General features: G+C 47.9%; 1 protein-coding gene across 2 annotated transcripts in view; it reads left to right on the top strand.

The window, feature by feature from the left end:
* KIF1B (kinesin family member 1B) overlaps positions 1–20,906 on the top strand; it is a 157,063-nt gene extending 136,157 nt beyond the window's left edge. The window contains exons 1-13 of one of the 2 annotated variants that reach the window (XM_066636882.1): positions 8,005–8,138; positions 11,500–11,575; positions 12,140–12,319; positions 12,787–12,852; positions 13,579–13,697; positions 14,521–14,590; positions 14,745–14,879; positions 16,176–16,365; positions 17,750–17,880; positions 18,263–18,396; positions 19,663–19,762; positions 20,392–20,514; positions 20,609–20,906. In XM_066636882.1, coding sequence (XP_066492979.1) covers positions 8,131–8,138; positions 11,500–11,575; positions 12,140–12,319; positions 12,787–12,852; positions 13,579–13,697; positions 14,521–14,590; positions 14,745–14,879; positions 16,176–16,365; positions 17,750–17,880; positions 18,263–18,396; positions 19,663–19,762; positions 20,392–20,514; positions 20,609–20,728 — 1,452 coding nt within the window. In that variant the 5' untranslated portion in view covers positions 8,005–8,130 and the 3' untranslated portion in view covers positions 20,729–20,906. Of the gene's footprint in view, positions 1–8,004; positions 8,139–11,499; positions 11,576–12,139; positions 12,320–12,786; positions 12,853–13,578; positions 13,698–14,520; positions 14,591–14,744; positions 14,880–16,175; positions 16,366–17,749; positions 17,881–18,262; positions 18,397–19,662; positions 19,763–20,391; positions 20,515–20,608 lie in introns of those variants that run through there. The other variant, XM_066636883.1, reaches the window with a different exon arrangement.
* The last annotated feature ends 363 nt before the right edge of the window (positions 20,907–21,269 follow it).

Raw genomic sequence — 21,269 nt, 5'->3', positions numbered from 1 at the left:
CTCAAAACTTTTTTTAGGGAAAAAAATCAGAAGTAGTTTAATTAAGCCATTTCTGCCCAATGTTGCATCTACACAACGGTGACCAAAAGTGTACACCTGTGGGCCAGGCAGAAACCGGTTTTAAATCTTGCTCTCTTGTGCTGTTAAACAAGGCTGCAATCCTATCCACACTTTCCTGGGAGTAAGCTCCACTGACTATAATGGGACTTAATTCTGAGTAAACAAGCATAGGATTCGGCTCCAAGATGGCACTCCTCTCCACAGCTACCTGCGAGTAAGCCCTATTGACTATAAGGGGACTTACTCCTGAGTAGACATACCTAGGACTGGGCTCAGCCCTCAATGCATCATCCCTCTTTGGGCCCATTGCTTGCTACCGTAACAGGTAAACCTGCAGGCATTCTAAGCCTGGGGTCAGGCGCCTGCTCCCCTCCAGCGCTCCTTCCGGAGCTGGTTTTCCTCCTTGAAAGAGCTGGTGCCCCTTGACCCGCCTTTTTGCGCGGAAGGCCTCCCCAAGTAGTTGCTGGTAAACCGAAGAAGCGCCCCAGACGTGCGGGTTTGCACTAAGTGAGCCCTGGAGAGCCAAGAGGTGCACAGGGCAGGGTGTGCAGTCATCGTTTCCTTCGAGAGAACACCATGCAGGGCAAACGTCACTTGTGAATGGTACCATCCTCACAGCAGGAGGGAAAGAGGTGGCATTCACACACAGACTTACCTACACCCACCCTTTCGCACACACACCCCACATTCACACTCGTACACACCCGACAGCCACTGGTCACACACACACCCCACACACTCCCCCACACTCACAGTCACACTTACCCTCTCACACACACACTCCCCCCACACTCAGTCACACAACCCACACACACACTCACACCCCCCACACCCACTGCTCGCTCAATCACACACCACACACACTCTTCCCACACTCACTCAGTCACACCCACCCCCACCCTCTCACACACCCCACACTCATACCCCCACACTCACACAGTCACCCATGCCCACACCCACCCTCTCACACACACCCCACACTCACACTCATACCGTCCACATCCACTGCTCACTCACACACACACACACTCAGTCACACTCACCCACACCCACCCTTTCACACCCCATACTCTCACACACTTCACACCCTCCGCTCACTCACACACACACCCCACACTCACTCAGTCACACTCACCCACCCCCACATCTACCCTCTCACACACACACCACACACTCACTCTCATACGCCCCACACCCACCACTCACACACACACCACACATTCCCCCACACACCCACCCCCACACACACCCTCTCACACACACCCCACACTCACACCCCCCACACTCACAGTCACACTCACCCGCCCCCACATCCACCCTCTCACACACACCCCACACTCACTCTCATGCCCCCACACCCACCGCTCACTCACACGCACACCCCACACTCCCCCCACAGTCACACTTACCCACCCCACACCCACCCTCTCTCACACACACCCCACACTCACTCTCACCCCCCACACCCACTGCTCGCTCACACACACACCCCACACACTCCCCCCACAGTCACACTTACCCACCCCACACCCACCCTCTCTCACACACACCCCACACTCACTCTCACCCCCCACACCCACTGCTCGCTCACACACACACCCCACACACTCCCCCCACAGTCACACTTACCCACCCCCACCCCCACCCTCTCACACACACCCCCACACTCACTCACCCCACATTCTCTCTCACACACACACACATGCACTACCTTGATGATGCTGCTCCTCCAAGGGGTGGCCCGGGCAGCTTCGAGGAACCTAGCTTCGGGTCCACGGCGGTCGGAACCGCCAGGCTGCTGCTGCTGGGAAAACGCTTGGCGGCGGTGGTTCCGGCCAGCGAGACTCCACTCCTGCGCTCGCGTCTCCTCCCCGCGGGCATCTCCAAGGCTCCGGGCACAACTCCGAGTTGTCCTCGGCAGCGCGCCCCAGTGCCGGATGCTCCCGGCTGCCCGTGGCGTCTGCCATCGTGCCCTTGCCCAACAAAGCCCGGACGCTGCAACTCTCCGATGCACAGGCGCAGCCCCGCGCAACTTACTATAGGAGCAGGCTTCCCGGTGGGGACCTCTGCGGCCAACGGACACCCTGCGGGGCGAGGCCGTGAAGTTTGTCCTGTGAGCGGCTTAGCAAACGGTTCGCAGAACCCAAAGCTACAGTAGGTACGGGTTCTGCAGAACCGGTGCGAACCGGCTGAGTCCCACCACTGCACATAGCCGTTGTGACTAGTAGCCATTGATAGACCTCTGGCTCTCCACAAATTTATCCAATCCCCTTTACAAGCCATCCAGACTCATGGCCATCAACATTTCTTGTGGCAATGAATTCCACAGACTAATGGTGTGCTGTATGAAGGAAGAGCTCTGTTTTGTCCAACCTAAATCACTTGCCAGTCAGTTTCATGGGATGATTCCTGGTTTCAGTCAGGGAGTAAAACTTGGGTCTCTCTCCAAACGTTGTTGCCTTTTCCAGTAAGGAAGGTGCTGCAGCCCTCTGGTCACCTTGCCGGCTCTCTCCTGCACCTTCTCCAACTTGATGTATGGTAACCAGAACTGGACAGAGTGTTTTGAATGTGGCCGCGTATTTAGCAGCATTGTAAATGCAGGAGTACCACAAATGTTTTTTTTTTTTTTAAAGAAGCCATTGAATTATGGTACAAAGAGCCTGGTGCAAAAAGCAAGGAGAGAAGAGCAGAATATTGCTCTTTCATATTGTTACATAATGGTCAGTTGGAAGGGTTACTGATTAGCCTTGAAGACCACTCTTCATCCCCTGCAGGTGGGCTTCACAGGCACAATAGCCAATCCAGAGGGACCCCTGTGAAAATCCAGCAGGTCTCCACTTACATTTGTACACAGGTCTGTTCAAACAACTGCAGAAACCCGCACTTCTCAGAAGGAAGGATGAGACAGCAAGGCCCTCTACATCAGCCCAGCTGGGACAAGGTTTCTTCAGCTCCTCCCTTCCCCAGAAATGCCTACATCAGTAACCCTTCATTAGCCTTCTTCACTTCATTAGCACATTGGGTTGACACTTTCATCGAGCTGTCCACAAGCACCCCAAGATCTCTCTTCTGATCTGTCACAAGACAGAATAGTTGAAAAATCTCACATTTGTCTTTAAAAACAGACTTCTAGAAGATTAAAATAGGTCCACTCCAGTCTCTTTCTTGATGTCTTTGGTCCAGTGGCATAGCTAATGATCGTTAGCCCAGTGCCAAGCTCAAAATGTGGCCCCGGATGTAATGTCACAACTGGAAGTAACATCATGCCACGGCTTTTTAAAAAGTGAAAATTGGGAGGAACTCACCTCCTCCCCCAGCAGCTCACCACCCACTTACTCTGCTGCCTTCCCCCAGTCAGTGGCATAGCTAAGGCATCTATCTGCTACTTGGAGTCAAAGAAGATTTTGTAGCCCCACCCCTGAACTTTAGTCAAATTTAATTAAGTAAATAAATAAAAAGTTATTGGTCCCATGCTGTATCATAATATCTCACTGGCATCAGTCTCATAGGTCAGATGTCTGGAGTTAAGCAAATCCACTTTTTGTTCCACAAGAGAGTTGTGTTTTCATTTTCTGGTTAATTGGCCATAACTTGATAGAATACAAATATTCCAATGCAGTTTATTTCATTGCATTCTGCATTAAATTACCTTTCCAATAATCTATAACATGATGGTATTATCCATACATACCAAGGTTTTCACAATTTTGGTCACTAGTATCAAGCTAAGCTTGTTGCCCCCCTAAAGCTTGATGTCTGGTGCAACTGCTATCCCCTGCACCCCCTTAGCTACGCCACTGCTTTTGCCCAGCCTTGTCCTGTAATTTACACACACCATCCTACCCCTTTCCTGGGATAACTACAGTAATACTTTGGATGCTAACAGTGAGCTCTCAGCCTGCACCAAACTCCAGAGGTAAGAGAAGGATGTAAAATAAGAGTTGGTGTAGCACAGTGGCAAATGCTGCAATTCTGTAAATACATGAGAGTAAATTCCATTGCACTTCTGACTAGATGTGCATAGAATTGTGAACTGTGAATTGTGAACATAAGAGTGAACTGTGAATTGGGACTTCCCTCATTTGACTCTTCCCTCTGCCTCTCTAGTTGGCTTCAGGGCAAGCCACTCCCTCTCAGCTTCAGTCTTCCCCATCAATAAAATGGGGGTAATACCTTATAAGCTTGCTGTTAGGGCAACTTCATGATGTGAAGTGGTATCCCTGTAGTAGTTTCTATCATTATGAAGTGTTAAACTGAAGCTGATGCCTAAACATTAGGTAAAGTGTCTTGTTACCTGTCTAGTAGAGCAGTGTTTTAAAATCCAGGGGAAGAAGGCTTGGAGCGGAGTGACAGTAATCTAACCAACCAGCTGGTCTTGCAAGAGGGATTAAGTTAAACCACCTCATGAAAGAAGAAAGTGAATATTAGAAGGGGAAGTGGGAATCAGCCTGGAACAGGAGAGGGGGAAAAATGGCAATGTTTTAGTCTACTCTCTTGATACTTGCTTGCAGCTTCCGCAATTTTGAATAACTGCTCAGCGGCTTGTCAGGCCACAGCAGGCAGAGTGCTGGTTCATGGTGACTTCAGTGCCGGAGGGGAAGAAGCCTGCTTGAGGAGGCCAGGTAGCCTGAGTTGTGTGCTCTGAGAGAGAAGTCGTAACCATGTGCTCTTCAGAAGCACATGAGGAAAGAGCCTGATAAATTGCTGGCCTATGCAAATATACATCTGTCTATAGAGGAGTATCCTGGATAACAGCACAATGTTGATTTTCTGACCCTGTGAAGTCTATGGGTGTGAAAAGGTGTACCAGAAGCAGGATATGGACAACCACTTCTCTCCTGCAAATAGATCAGGAGCTACCTGATACCTGGTCTGTAGGAAAGGGCTGTAACCCAAGAAACTAACCAGGAGGAAATCACTGAGAAATGTGTATACTGTATATACTTTTACATCTCTCAACAGAAGGAGAGGGTGCAGACTTTGCCTTGTAATAGCAGTCATCTTCCCCCCAAAGAGAACATGCAATGGCACTTAGAATGTGCAGGCGGCAAGTTTGAACCAGACTTGGGTACAGGTGGGGGCAATGTCTTCCAATGTTCTCCCTGCACACAAACAAAAAACATGTCTGGGAAAGAGTTAAGCCCAATACTTTCCCTGGCATGCTAGCTTTCTATTTATAGCATGGTTATTTTTTTAATACCAATATCACTTATGATTGCAAGCTCTACATGTACATTTTTTTTAAAGATGCCACAATAAACCTGTTGGCCATGAAGGTACAGTTAAGGCTTTCCTCTCCTGAAGTGGAAGTGAAGTGAAGTTCTGAAGCAAGTGCCCCCAAGTTCAGTGATAGTGAACCTGTGACACACCACAATGTTTTGGGTGACATGCCAGCATTCACCAACACCTGACAATTGAGTCGGTTTTACTCTGATTTCATTTTTGTAATTATTTGATGTTTCTTTTTATAATAAATAGCACCACACATAGCACCACACACACACACACACACACACAACTTTGAATGAAGAAGGCTGCACTTAATATGGAGACTGTAAGACAGGTAGATAGAAATACTACCAAGTACTACCAAAGGAAGTACTTACAACTCTGCAAGTGGCATCAGCAGACTCAGTCAATTCAAACCAACCTGGTATAGACAGGGAAAAGTGCACTACAGCACATGCTGATAGAAGAACTAAAAGACAGTGTTTAAATGATGGATGGAAATAATCTCAGTCAATTAAAAATGAATTGTCTCCAGTGCTAGGACTTAGATGCAGACTCAGAGACTTTGGTTTACATTCTAGAATTTCAGGGGCAAAGTCATTTCTATCTTAGTGGCAGAAATCTGCTGAGATTTGTCTCAGCAGCTCTGCTGATGGACCCCCACGGCTCCTGCCGAAGCAGGTAAGGTAGTGGGAGGGAAGGTGGAATGGATGAGGGGAGGGGGTGTCATGGAGCTAGGAGGGGTGTGTGCTTGTGCACACTACCTGCACCAATATCCTATCCCCTTCCTTGTCTCCTGACACGCCCCCTTTCTCTCCTTGGACTTGCACCAGTTCAAAAACTGGCACAAGACCCATTGGTGGGCAGGAGACTTAAGAGATAATGTTTTCCCTTATCTCTCTTAAGCCTCTGGTTCTGTTCCCACCCAACCCCCAGGATGCAGCACAAGCCTTCTGGGGGCAGCTGCCTTGGTGGGGGAGGGGGAAGGATTGAGCTGTTAATGAACTAGAACTAGGACTGCAATGCTAAACTCACTTACTAGAGAGTAAACCCCCTGAACACACTGACTTACTTCTGAGTAAACATGCTTAGGACTGCAATTCTGCACACAGTTTCCTGGACATTTTATGCATTGAATTGGGAGATACCTACATAAAGATACTGTTGTACTTAATGGATCTTACAGTTTCCTGGGAGTAAGACCCATTGAACACAATGGGACTTTTCCAAAAAGTTTCCACAATTTTGGCTACTAGAGCAGTGTTTCTCAAACTGTGAGTCAGGACCCACTAGGTGGGTTGCAAGCCAATTTTAGGTGGGTCCCCATTCATCTCAATATTTTATTTTTAATATATTAGACTTGATGCTCCCGTGGTATGTGACTGTATTTGGGGAAATGTACAGATCTGTACTTTTAACAGGCTACTATGTATATGCTTTTAACAATGACAGTCAAAGGAACTTACGCCTGGGTAAGTGTGGTAGGATTGCAGCCTAGGATTGTTAAAAATTTTGCTGCTTGATGATGTCACTTATGGTCATGACATCACTTCTGGCAGGTCCTGACAGATTCTCATTCTAAAAAGTAGGTCCCCATGCTACAAGTTTGAGAACCACTATACTAGAGTATACAAAAATCAATGTACACCAGGTGGGTCCTGGACTCACCCACCAGTGGGTCATGGGGGCAGATTAGACTTTGTGCATTGCGGATTAAAGAAGCTGCTACTTGGGGGAAGGGCCCTGCTGCCCAATCCAGGGTGACCAGATGTCACAACTGCAAAAGAGGACAAGGTACCCCAAAATACAGGACAAGAAAAATGTAGGACAGGACAAAGTTAAAAACACTATAGCAGCAATTTTCTACCACTGTGCCATGGTGCACTGGTGTGCCACAGGACTTTGGGGCGGGTCATTTATTAATAGGGCAATTGGGGGATTTGAGGGCCCAATCCTATTGAACTTTCTAGCACCGGGGGAGCCGCAATGCAGCCTCGAGGTAAGGGAATAAATGTTCCCACGCCTTGAGGAGGCCTCTGTGAATGCCTCTCCAACATAGGAAGGAGTGCATACCTCTTCTAGGCACAACAACGCTGGCACTGGAAGACTGGATAGGATTGGGTCCTGCATCCCCTGCCAGCAGCATGGTGTGCTTTGTCAATGGTCAAAAAATAATGGTGCGCCGTGACAGTTTTAGTGCCATGTCAGTGTGCCTTGAGATGAAAGGTTGAAAATCGCTGCACTATAGTGATTTCATGTGGTTAATGAAACACTATAATACTCATTACATTTAAAATTATATTACATATAATGTATCCGTTCCAAGAAGGCGCTGCCTGGGCACAGGGAAAAGAAGGGCATTTCAGTTCTTCTCCGGGACACCAGGCTGAAAAAGAGGTCGTGCCCTGGCAGGAGAGGTCACCCGACCGCCCTGTGCCCAGGCACCGTTCCAGCCCAAGGCTTCCTTCCGAGTAAACGCGCCTGGGCTGGCGTTCCCTTTCCAGGCTTGGGCTGCTCTGCCCAGGAAGAGCCTCGCCCTCTGCTGCCGCCTCCGCCTGCCCAGGCTGCCCTCCTGGCAGGCCCCTCAGCCCACTCCTAGCCACACTTTCCTGGGAGTAAGCCCCGCTGACTGCAACGGGGCTTGCTTCCGAGTCGGGCGCTCGGCCCCCTTCCCGCGGCAGGCAGGCAGGGACTTGTCCCTGCGGGGAGCTGCGCCCTTAAGAGGCGCGGCGCGCCGCCTCTCCCCGCCCAGCCTGCGCGATCAGCCGAGCCCGTCCGCGGCGAGGAGGAGGCGCACAGTCAGCCCGTCCCCGGCCCAGCGCAGCAGCCTCGTCCGTCGCCATGGCCCAGTGAGTGACTCCTTGGGAAGGGGCGCGGGGTGGCGGCCTCCTGGCGAGCCCTGGGCGGTCGGGGCCCTGCTGCCACTGGGGCTCCCTCCCGGGAAAGAGCCGTGCGCTCCGCAGCGCTCCGGCCGGTCCCCGTGCGCGCTTCCCCAGAGAGTGCCGTGGGGAGGGGTGCAGTGAGGCAGTGCCTCCCCACCGGGGTCCTTTGAAAAGCACCGGCCCCTGCGGTGGGTCGGGAGGCAGGTGAGGCAGAGCCTCCCCACTGGAGTCCTTCCAAAAGCGCCGCCGCTGTGGGAGGCACCCACAACCCGCGCGCGGACTCCAGTGGGGAGGCTCTGCCTCACCTGCCTCCCCACCCACCACACATCCCTATAGGAGAGAGCCCCACCCGGGTTTGACCCCAACCTGGAAACCCTCCCTTGTTCCTCTTCCCTCCTGTATCTGGACAGGCTCAGGCTGGGGAATCCACCTCTGTCAGTGTGGTTCTTCTCCCTGCACTTACATCAGTGGGAGCTAGTCGAGGTTATGGGGTGGGGAGCACTGTTCAGGGGCTCAGAGCCCCTTCCTATGTCTGTGTACTCAGGAGGCAGTCAGTGGGGCTTACTTCCAGGTAAGTGTGGCTAGGATGGCAGCCTCAGAAGCACTCTTTACTTATCATGCCCATCCATGTTCCAAGATGCAACTGCAATTCTGGGGTTTGAACCTTTCCTGGAATGCAGGATGGCTTAACCCCCCCCTTCTTTTCTCTGGTCTGGTTGTGGGTGTGTGGGTTGTGTTGAATCAGTGCACTGTCAAGAGGAAGGGGGAGATAAAATGGAGGGAGGGACACACAAACCAATTGGTGCATAGGGAACAGTACTCTGTATAGGGGCCTGTGGTGGGTGGGGAGGCAGGTGAGGCAGAGCTTCCCCGCTGGAGTCCTTCGAAAAGCACCACCGCCATGTGAGGCACCCACACCACAAGCTCTGTGCTCTCCATGATCTTCATGCGTTGTTGGTTATTTGGGTGCCTCACACAGTGGCAGCACGTTTCAAAGGACTCTGATGAGGAGGCTCTGCCTCACCTGCCTCCCCATCCACAGCATATAGTGCACTGTATGTCCCTGCTCTGCATACACTCAAGGACACACATCTTTGTTATTACCCAACTTTGAGGCTTTGTTCTAAACCTAAATCAAATTCTATGCCTGTAGCTTTCAAGATGCTGATTATGGAGTTTAGGAACCGTTGAGAGCTGGTGTAATGTTGGTGGTGCTAAGAGATTGAACTCCAAATCAGGAAGTTCTCTGTTGTGATCTTGCCATGAACTTGTTCAGGGGCTGTAGGACAGGAGGATTTCCTGCTACAGGCAGGGGTTGGACTAGATGACCGATTAGGCCCCTTCCAACTGACAGCCTTCCAGTGCCCAGCTGTAAAATGGGGATTATAACAGTCCCCAGCCATTAGGATGGTTCATTAATCCACTTTTTAAAGTGACAGTTCTCAGATCTTAGCATCCCTCACAGTCAAAAGTACAATAAAGTATCTTAAAAGAGGAGGAGCAGCAATGGCCCAGTCTTTTGATGTGTTGGGTGCTCGAAGCATGTACACAGGTAATTAATTTGATATCTGCCAAATGAACTTGAATATTGCATCTCTCTCCCCCCCCCCCCATTCTGTACTTTTAAATTACTGTTTGTAGAAGTGACACCAAGGAGTGGAACTTCAAAGACATTTTGACCTTAGAACAATCAGTCTCTGCACATTGTATCTGTTGGTTCTGACCTGTAATCCTGTTGTATAAGAATCTAGTGTGTCAGGGTGGGCTCCCTAATCTGTTAGTCTTCTGCTTATAGGGAACTTTGTAATTTGCAGGGATATGGAGGAGAACTCCATCATGTGAGCCCCCACCAGCAGGCTGAAGTGGTACCTGCAGTAATGGATCAGCCCATTCATCTGTTGCTGCAAAGTGTGTGTGTGGGTCTAAGAAGTTGTAAATGGGGAAGCTGAAGAAAGGAGGCATTGCCCAAAGCAAAGGGTGTGGTCCTCGTGGTGGGAAGAAGGCTGTTCTGCTGGCAGCTTTGCAGTTCAATGTAATCTGAAAGAGCAAAGGCTCTGCAGGTGTATTGTGAAAATGGGTGAGCCCTGGGTTTAATCTCCAGTGTGTGCTCCAGTCTTTGCTGATTGGGTGGCACAACAAACGCTCTCTCTCTCCCTCCTTCCCCATAGTTCTGCCTTTCTTGTAATTGCTAAGAGTTTGAGGAAGTATTTTGTTGAGACACCATGGAAGAAACAAATGGTGTCTGCAACTTCTTGTTTGCAAAATTGATTGTTCAAATCTCTCAAATGACACTGTGTGGTCATGGCTGCCACAGGCATGGACCAGAGACCCTGCCTGGATAAGGAGTTGTTACACTGGGCACACGCTTCCTCTCTCTTCTTGAAACTCACATCTCCTATTCCTTGGCACCCTCACCTGGCTGACAGCATTAAAGACGGTATCTTAACTGGATTAGGTAATCCCATTTGCTTCCTGATTATCTCGAGTGGTGTGGCAAGTGAACTAGGCTACCCACATGCCTTTTGAGGCTCTGTTGCAAGTGGCAATGTGTCTCTGTTGACCTCTAAGATCCTTGCAAAAGTTTCTCCTTTGCCATTTGCGACTGATATGTGTACAACTGGGCAGTAATATTAGCCAGAAAATGCTCTCCCACTACATTTTTCTATAGGAAAACTTCACTTTCTAAAAATTGGCTGTTTCATAACAATTAATTTGTAACAAATGAATGTATGAGCAAACACCAGGTCAACCAATAAAATTGGTTTAAAAAATTGTAATCTGCTTTTTCAGATGTCTGTATCTAGGAAAAATATCAAATGTGTCATGCCACAACTACTGTTTAAAGAATCTTCAGGACTCTACATTTAAAAAAGAAACTAATACAACAAAAGGAAGATGCATGGAATTGAATTGTTGCATCTGATATGCTTGTTCCTGGTCTTTTCATGCTTTCAGCCAAACCACTCCAGTTTCTTGTAGGCCTGAGAAAGGGGGAAGACTAGAGAAGAACTTGCTTTCTCTCTGCCCACCCCACCCCCATTCTTGGATACTGAAAGCTAGAAAGAGACATTGGCTAGCATCCAACATCAGCTTGTCCTCCATGGAAGATTTTTTCTCAGCATCTGAACATACTGAGTGTTGGTTGGAACGAAATCTTCTGCTGGATCAGATTGGCTAGTGACTTTCACAATACCTTCCTCTGCAGTTGGGCTCAATCACGGGAGCTATTCTGTGTAGGCCTCTTGCTGCAGTGTTCCTGTAGGTCAGTGAGTGGGACTGTTTACAATCAAATCAGCTTGCTGACATTTCTTTATCATTTCTTTTTCAGAGCAGACATTGCCTTGATCGGACTGGCCGTGATGGGCCAGAACTTGGTTTTAAACATGAACGACCATGGCTTTGTGGTGAGTAAAATGTCTGGACATTTTATTTATGTGGCTAAGCATTTTATTCAACACACTCTGAACTAGGTGCTGGACCGAATGCAGAAGTGACATGGTCTCTGCCTGGAGGCCTAGCCCAGCTGTATTTGATTGACAAGGTGAGGGGAGTTGATGTTTCCAGTGAGTGGGTTGGGAGTGGTGCAGGGAAGGTGAGAGTAAGGTAGTTCAGGAGATACTTGCTTTAAAAGGAGTTGACCTTGAGAGAGGGGTTGTCCTTGAGGATTAGAGGGGGAAGTCATAAGAAAAGCCCTGCTGGACAAGGTCCAAGCCCATCTAGTCTAGCAATCTGTTCCCCACAGGGACCCACCAGCTGTCCCTGGAAAACTGACAAGCAGACCCTGGAGGCAACCTGTATCCCCAGCACATGATATTCAAAATAGACTGCTTTGGAACATGGAGGCACCATAAAGCCATCAGGGCTAATAGCCTTTGATATACCTCTCTCCTACATGAATTGGTCTTTTACAGCTGTCTGAGCCAATGAGTGCTCCCTTTCTTTCCCCATCCTCCTCTTTTCTTTCCCAGGTCTGTGCGTTTAACAGGACCGTATCCAAAGTGGATGACTTCCTGGCGAACGAGGCCAAAGGAACCAAAGTTATCGGGGCTCATTCCTTGGAAGAAATGGTCTCCAAGCTTAAGAAGCCCCGGCGGATTATCCTACTTGTGAAGGCTGGGAGCGCAGTGGATGATTTCATCAACAAGCTGGTGAGAAGAGCTTCCTTTAACCGTGGCTTACTCTCTGTGGAGGGCAAACTCTGCAATCACAGTACGGAGAGTTTGGCTATGAAGGGAAACTGTAAGAAGGGAGGAGAGAGAGAGTGAGCTTGAAGTCTGTTTGGGCCAGACGGACCATTTCTTGGTTATGGTGTCTGAACTGGGCCAGACACCGACAGCCAGGCCTTGTCCCCAGAAATCAAAACTCGCCCGTATTACATGCCAAAATATGGGTTTGTAGACCTGTTACCTGTTCTCCCAGTGGTTATAGAAGTTCCATCTTTCCCTTCTCTTTGGACAGATATTTATGATTTTCCTCTCCTTTTGGTGGAATTTCCTTCCTGTTTGCTGATCCCCGTTCTTATTTCTTCAAGATGTACTGTCAGGAAGCCCACCTCCTGTATTGTAGGCCAAAATGAGATGCCCAAATGTCTGACTGGTGGCTGTCTTGTTCACAGGTTCCGCTGCTCAGTGCTGGAGACATCATCATTGATGGAGGAAACTCTGAATACAGGGATAGCACAGTATGTGTGGTGTTTGCTTCTTGTAGTTGAATTTCACTGTTCCTTCAAGGAGCTCAGGATGGGGTGTGTGGGGCTGCTTGGGCAACCTGTTATCTGAGCAGAGATTTGAATCCAGATCTCCCCATCCCATGGACAGCACTCTGTCCACAAAATGAGGAGCAAGTTCAGGCTCTGAACGATTTGCAATAGATCCTCAGGGGTTTCTGAATCTTGAGTAACAATAACAGCTTCCTCCCCCAGATATTAAGCTGTTGAAACTGGGTCAATATGAGGTGAAAGCCAAAAGTAGTTTGTTTGTTTGTTTGTTTGTTTTAAATGAAAGGACTCTGATAACCATTCTGGTAACGAACACAAAGTCCTGGGCTGACTATGCGCTCAGAGGGATCCCGGTTCTTCATTCTAAGCGCATTGCCCACTCTCCTGAGCTACTGTTTTGCACCTGGCTCTGGGTGTTAGAACTCGGGGATTTCAGTAAATCACAAACTGTCTTGGGACTTTCCCAGGATCTCAGCTGTCATTTAAACAAATGTTTCTAGCCCTCAGTTTGGAAAAGGGCATGCCAGACATATGAATGATGCGAACTGCAATTTTGGAAGTTGGGAGCAGCAGACTTTCCAATATTCTCCCAGCTTTCCTAGGTGCAGAGTTTACATAGGACTTACACCGTACGGATCAGGAAACTGCAAGCTTTCCATCTTGAGTAACAGCTCTTTCTTTCTCCCTCAGAGGCGTTGCAAGGATCTCAAGGAGAAAGGCATCTTATTCGTGGGGAGTGGCGTTAGTGGTGGTGAGGACGGGGCCAGGTATGGCCCCTCGCTCATGCCAGGGGGCGCCAAAGAGGCCTGGTAAGTCTCCCTTGTCAACCTGCTTTGCGGAGCCAGGCTCCTCCCCCCCAGCATTTCATCCCAGTGCAGGTGGGAGTACTTGTCATGGTATCCTGACAGTGTTTCTTTCCTTTTTTTACAATACAAAAGATCAGCCCTCTTTTTATTTTAAAAGTTTGAACTCTAATATCCAAAAATAAGTTCATGTCCCCCTTTGCATGATGCCTTTGTCTGTTCCTCTCCCTGCTGTAACAAAGTTGAAATGGGTACATTTGAGACCACATTCATCCTCCCTTGTGTCTTTCTGGATTGTAAGTTGCTTGGGGCAGGGTCCCTGTCTTCTTGCTCTGCACAAAATGCAGTGCGCCTTGATGGTGCTATATAAATTAATGGTGATAATTTAAAAAAAAATGGGAAAAAGACCCCAAAGGTGATCCAGATATAAGCCAGCAGCTGGAACTATAAACCACCAATCATGAATGTCTAGTACAGCTGAGGAAAGGCCTTCCTATCTGACCTTTTCCCTGGGCTTAGTTCTGTTCCAGTGTGACAGAAACAGCTTCCAGTCTTGCACAAACACCTGACTAGGCTTTGCTCTCCTCTCTCTCACAGCTCTAGACTGGCACTTCATTTTGCGCAGAAGCTAAACAATTTGCTCTAAAATGTGGGGAGGGGATCTGTTTTGGAGGAAGAAATCCGGGTTGCAGACTTTCCATCCAGCCATTTCCGTCTTGACTTTTGGTTGTGAGCTGATGGCAGGGTAGTTGCTCAGCGTCCGTAGGCTGTTCGTGGCTTTTATTTCTCATCAGTCTGATTCGTTGGACATTCCATTCCTCCTTTGCAGGCCTCACATCAAGACGATATTTCAGAGCATTGCCGCCAAAGTGGGGACTGGGGAACCCTGCTGTGATTGGGTGAGTCATGCAGATGTCACATTGCCTAGGGAGGAACGCAGCAGGGCGTACTGGGGGCTGTTGGTGACTGATCTTTGCAACAGGGCCCTTCCTTATAGCCCTTCTCTACTGTAGTTGAGCCCTGAACAGTTTCTTCTTGCCATGTGTCTGGCAGGTGGGAGAAGAGGGGTCTGGGCACTTTGTGAAGATGGTGCACAATGGCATTGAGTACGGCGACATGCAGCTGATCTGTGAGGCCTACCACCTCATGAAAGATGTGCTGGGAATGGACCATGACGAGATGGCCAAGGTGAGTCCGAGGCACTAACTTGCCCTCAACAGTGAGAGCCAGTGGTGTAGCTGGAGGGGGGCGGAGGCCTCAGTCTGGCGGGGAGCCTCAGCATGGCTTGCGAGTGGCCCCTCCCTTCAAAGTCATTCCCGGTGGGGGGAGCAAAACGGAGCCATGCTACGGAGCACGTTTTGCTCCCCCCAAAAGGAATGGCTCTGAAGGGAGGGGCTGCTTGCACACCGTGCTGAGGCTGCTCTGAGTGCCCTGGCCCCCTCCAGCTACGCCACTGGTGAGAGCTACTAGGTGTGGCAGATTAAAACAGTTGAATGATGCTTGTTTTAACATGTTTTTGCTTTTTAAAAAATACAATATTTATAAAAGAAAAACACAGCACCCCACAAGTTGTAGCTGCCGCACCCTTCTGGTTGGGAGGAGCTGTGCTGTGCTTGCCTGAAAGTATTGTGTTTGCATTTGGGTTGGGACAAGGCAGCTCCCACGTTCTAATCCCTGTTGAGGCTTTGACTCACTTAGGGCTTTGGCTTTCAACCTGGCTGAACTCTGGCTTCTCAGAAGCTTCTGCAGGATTCCACGATGAGAAGGGCCTGTCATGGCAAACAAGCTTTCCAGCTGGCCCATAGCCAGTAGTATTTTCCCTCTGCTGGGTGCAGGCCCTCTTGGAGTGCTGGGGTTGTTGGTGAAATTCAAAAGGCTTGGTTAGCAGTTAGAACTGCCAGTGTGAAATTGTTAGGAGCTTACAGTTCGTGATTGCCATGTGGAAGGCAAGTGGCGGCAGGGAGGAATATACAGTTTGCGCATCACTAAGCTGGATCTTTAGTTTCAACCCTGTCGCCATCCCATTAATGGAGATTTCATTGGGATGAGGGGGGTGCTCTTCTTTAATCTCTATGCCATGAAAAGCCCCAACTTCTCATTGCTGAAGACTCGCGCTTTGCTGACAGTTCGGGAGCAGACCAGGTTAGCTTTTTATTTCTTTGCTGTTTGACAGTCCTACCTTCCTCCATGTGAAACTATCATTCAGCTGGAATTGTCCCAGAATCCTTTGCCACATATAAGGCATTTTGGTAGGTTTGTAAATGTGGAGAAGATTCCCTGCAAGCCATTTTTCAGGCTCTGGCTTAGAGCAGGCTCTGCTTGTTCACTGTGGCCAACCTTACAGGGAGAGTAAGTGCTGAAGCTTGGAGTGGTCAGAGTGCTACATGTAATAAAGACTAACCATTGCACTGCCACTTCTTTTTTCCTACAGAAGCGCTTATCTGCCCTTTGACCTGTTTCTTTTCTCGCCTGCCTCATCCGCAGGTGTTTGAAGAATGGAATAAGACAGAACTGGACTCCTTCCTCATTGAGATCACTGCCGACATCTTGAAGTACCGTGATGCCAGCGGCAAACACCTGCTTCCGAAGATTAGGGACAGCGCTGGCCAGAAAGGCACGGGGAAGTGGACAGCCATTTCTGCCTTGGAGTATGGGGTCCCTGTCACCCTCATTGGTAAATCATTTAGCTTACATATTTACTTGCACTGTGATATCTCAACTTTTTTCTTTCACATCCATGGGTTTTCATGAGCATCCATGGGTTTCCCATTGAAGCATGAACCAAACTAGTCCTGGCTAGTTTCAGCAAGAAGGGGCTGTGTGACCATGCAGTAATGGCAGTGGGGTGAATTGGGATCAGGTGCATGGACCTGGGGAGGGCACCCAGAGTCAAGGAGTTACTTTAGCTTCACCAGCTGCCAAATGTTCAGGCAGGGCAACTGCAGAAGGGCCTCCCCAGATGACCTTGCAAAACAGGCAGGTTTGTAGGGGAGCAGTCAGTCCTGAGTCAGCTCCCTGGTCTGGAGCTGCAGAAGATTTTATAGATTAAACTGAACCTGGCTGGAATTCTGCAGCCAGGGTAGTTTTTAAAACTGGGGAAATGAAGGTTAAAGAATTGTGACTAGATTCACTGAAAGTCATCTCTGGGCATCCGTAAGTGGGCTGTGTGAAGGCTGAATCTTCAGAACATCCACCACTCTTCCTATCTGTGGTGATTGGCAAGGAGTGATTGTCTCTTCTCAGACTGAGATCTTGCCAAGCAAGAACCTTTAACTGGAAATGCTGGGAGCCTCCATTCCTGTCTTGCACCACATCTTCTGTATCCTAGTTCTGTGTTGCCCATGTTTCTAATTATCAACCCTCTTTTAAAATAGGATTCATGGACTGCTAGTAGGGTAACTCTTTCTGTGCAGGGAAGGTCACACCACTGACACAGCTGTCCTTATGCAAGTCCTTCAGCTTTTGTTAGGTGAATTGTGAGTGGGTGGTTTGATTTATTTTTTTTTTCACCTTGTCCTTGCATCAGCATGACTTGCAAGCTTTGGTCCTAAAAAGCCAAGTCATTCTTCCCCCTCCCTTCACAGTGCAGAAGGAAGTGGCCTAACTAAGTAAGGGTGGGGAAAGGAGAGGCTGCTTGTGACTGTGGGAGGGAAGGGGGGGAACTCACAATTGGTCTGCAACAGTGAAGATGTAAAGGTATGACTCACTCTCAGGAATCTGGAAGTTCTTTTTCTTTTTTTTCTTTTCATCAATGCCTTATGGTTGTTTTTTTAAGCCACCAGTCATTGCAGCTTATACAATTCCCATATAAGTTGAAAAACATTGTGTGTGTGTTTTTTTCTGGAAGCTCTTTACAATGGCATATTCATCCCCTGCGCACCTGCATTCTTGATGAAATCACTATAAATTCTTCCCCATTAAGGGATATGGAATCCTGGTTTGTGTGGGGAATTTGCATTTTGCCCTAAAGTGATCTCTCTTGTGCATGTGGTGGCATGGCCTTCCTTGCGCTTGCTGTGACTAGGCTGTCAGTGATATGATGGGTCCTGTGTTTACAGGGGAGGCTGTCTTCGCTCGGTGTCTGTCTTCCCTCAAGGATGAAAGGATTCAAGCCAGCAAGCTGTTGAGTGGGCCCAAAGTGACCCAGTTTAGTGGGAATAAGGCAGCCTTTCTGGAAGACATCCGTAAGGTGAGTTGGGCCATTCATCTCGTGCAAGGAGAGGGTTAGCGGTTTGTGTTCTGGTTTGCTTCAAAATGGCTCTGCCAAAGGCCTCCATTCTCTGGGGCCCAGACTAAAGCCATCCTTGAGGGGCAGGCTGAATAGCAGTGTCAGCCCCAGGATTTGATGGAGAAGGGGGCATTCTGTCAAGGCACCTTCAGTGGGCTCATGTAATCTGGGAGAGGCAAGGTCTGCAAATGGAGAGGTCTCTTCCACTCCTCTTACTTTCTGGAAGTTCAGGTGGCCCTGGGAGGTGGCAGGTCCTTGTCCAGTCTTATGGGGTACTGCAAATGCCGGGCCTCAGTGCTGTCCAGATGAAGCTTCTAAACTTCATTTTTGCCTTTCTTTGTAGGCCCTGTATGCATCCAAAATAATTTCATACACACAAGGCTTCATGTTACTGAAGCAAGCAGCTAAGGAGTTTGGCTGGACTCTGAATTATGGAGCTATTGCCCTGATGTGGCGAGGAGGCTGCATCATCCGAAGGTGGGTGAAAAGAAACAGGAGAGACGATCCTCGACTTGAACTGACCCAAAACCCAAATTATGTCTATTGTCATAATTCCACAGGAGTGTTGTAAAACTACAGAACATGATATAGGCTGCATAACTTGGCTTCGTGAGATCTTACTTGCTTGCTTTCTTAACTAACTGCCATGCCATATGGTTATATTCACAAATCATGAGTGTTAGGCACCAACTTGATGGCTGAACGTTTTTGGTAGCAGGGGGTGCATCCTCAGTGCCCTTCACAACTCTGTACAGTTGCCTAAACAGAATAAAATGTTCATGATTGTAGTATGGGCAGGCCTCGTTCTCGGAGCACCTGTTCATCTCATCCTGACCTCTAGGAATCGGGTCTGTTGATTAATCAAATCTTAGTTGATTAATCATAGGAGTTTTAATTGGTTGAATCTGCTTAAATTTACATAAACTTGAACCAGTAGTTCTAATAAATCTTTGTTTTTTGAAGAGGAAAGCATTCATGTTCATTGCCATTGCTGGCTGTGTGTGTGTTAAATGAGCTTCAACATGATGATTTGGGGCTAATTTGGCTCACCTAGGAAGCTACCTTCTCTATTGGTCTATCTGGCTCAATATTTTCTGCACCAGATGTGGGAAGACGAAGGCCTAAGGGCCAGCTATAGTCCTTGAGAGCACTAATGATTGGACCCATGCACATGCGAACACTTCTTGCTCATATGTGGCAGCTTCACTCCCAGATACAGCATTGGAGAATGTATGCACACACCAGCTGAGCATATCAGCCCTGAGCATAGCCAGTGCTACGTTCCCCTGTCTGAAAGCAGTGCAAGTCTAAAAGAAGTGGCTATAAACAAGAGGGAAGGTAACAAAGGAGCACTTTCTATTTTTACTCCCTAAAGTACTTCCAGTTCAAAAATTAGTGCTGCAAAATAGTTGGAATATAAACTTCTTTCCCAGGGCTTTTTGGCCCTCCATACAATTTCCATAACCCAAAGTGGCTGTCCAAGGTTGTAGGCAGAGATCTTTTTCATTTCAACATTAGGAGAAACTGCCAGGGACTGAGCCTGGGACCTTCTGCATGCAAAACATGTGCTGTGCCACTGAGATAACAGCCCCTTGAGTGATGACTGGATTTGGACTAGAGTGACCTTTTGATTGTGACATCCTAGTCTACAGGAATTTGAAGCTCTGGGATATCTTGCCTGTCCATTTAACCCCCCCCCCCCAAAAAAAAAAGTCTGACACTGTTTTTGTCTCTTCTTTATAGTGCATTCCTGGGGAAAATCAAAGAAGCTTTTGACCGAAATCCTAACCTCCAAAACCTCCTGTTAGATAATTTTTTTAAGACTGCAGTGGAGAATTGTCAGGTGAGTATCCCAGCGAAGAGCAATCAGAAAGGGATTATAAAGTGGATAAATCAAAATACTGAGTTTTGATTTTTAGTTTAGGGGGAGAGGTTTGGAGTCTTACACCTTAAGATGCACAAAGGTATAACCAGGGCTCAAACTGCACTTGGATTTTTTTGTCCAGAAACTTACTTCTGAAAGTCAGGACACAAATCTGAATAGATTAAACATCTATTTGTTGTTTTTAGTTATCAGAAATCTCTGCACCTATGTGGTGGTGTTAGAGTCTCACCTTTCAGTTTTAGCCAGCAAGTTCCTAGTCCTCCTTGCTGCAAAGATGTGCTCAAAAACATAAGCACTGTGATGGATTCAAATCTAGAGGTGTGTTAAGTATGGCTTGCACCAACGAAGTGAGGGGTGGCATCAGTGTATTGGAGAACTCTGTTTAGTGACAAAATAAACAATGGCACAATATACCATTCAAATGGCAGGATATGGTTTTCTTAGTCTGTGGGTAGTGGCTTTCCTTGCTGAGTGATGGAATTTTCAACATACCAGAGCCTTTTAATTCTGAAAAGTCATTCCAGGAAGGACTGCTTGGCTGTATAGATAGCAGAAGGTGACTTGTTCTTCTCTTCCCCCTCTTTAAGGAATCTTGGCGACGTGCTGTCAGCACAGGAGTTCAGACTGGTATCCCGATGCCATGCTTTACTACTGCACTTTCTTTCTATGATGGATACAGGCATGGTACTCTACCAGCTAACCTGATCCAGGTAAGCAAGTTTGGAAATGACTTTATGTTGAACTTTTAGTACGTGATCTTGGCAACCTTGATGCTTAACTGCACTCTGTGCTGTTTTCTTGCAGGCTCAGCGGGATTATTTTGGTGCCCACACCTATGAACTGCTATCAAAACCAGGCGAATTCATTCACACCAACTGGACAGGCCATGGAGGCTCTGTGTCCTCTTCATCATATAATGCCTAGTGCGAGCGTTGAACCTTGAAAAGTGGAAAATACTGTAGACCTGAAACATTCCTTTCTTTCTGGTTATTCTCTGTATCTTCAGCACGTCTGTGAGATTTGGTGTTGGGATTTCTTTAGTAAAAAAATGAATAAAGTTGTCTTGTAACAGATCCATAATAAAATTCTTGTAGAAAACATATTCTGCAGCATTTTGTTTGACTTCATAATTGTCACTAAGAGATGTTCTGGGTGTGGCTGTAATGAAGGGAGGGTGGCCCAGGGGTCTTAGAAAATCTAATTTGGGATTGAAAATGGGAGGAGCCAGATAATTGCTTTTAGTTTGACATACAATACTTGCAGTAGTTCTCAAAATTGAGCACCAGGACCCACTTTTTAGAATAAGAATGTCAGGACCCACCAGAAGTGATGTCATCAAGCAGGAAAATTTTTAACAATCCTAGGCTGAAATCCTACCCACACTTACACAGGCGTACGTACCATTGACTATCATTGTTAAAAGCATATACACAGTAGCCTGTTAAAAGTACAAATCTGTAACATT

This window comes from Tiliqua scincoides, chromosome 9 (assembly GCF_035046505.1).
Source record: "Tiliqua scincoides isolate rTilSci1 chromosome 9, rTilSci1.hap2, whole genome shotgun sequence".
In the NCBI taxonomy this organism is placed as follows: Eukaryota; Metazoa; Chordata; class Lepidosauria; order Squamata; family Scincidae; genus Tiliqua; species Tiliqua scincoides.
Note: the sequence above shows the minus strand (reverse complement) of the source record. Positions and strands in the feature narration are given on the sequence as shown.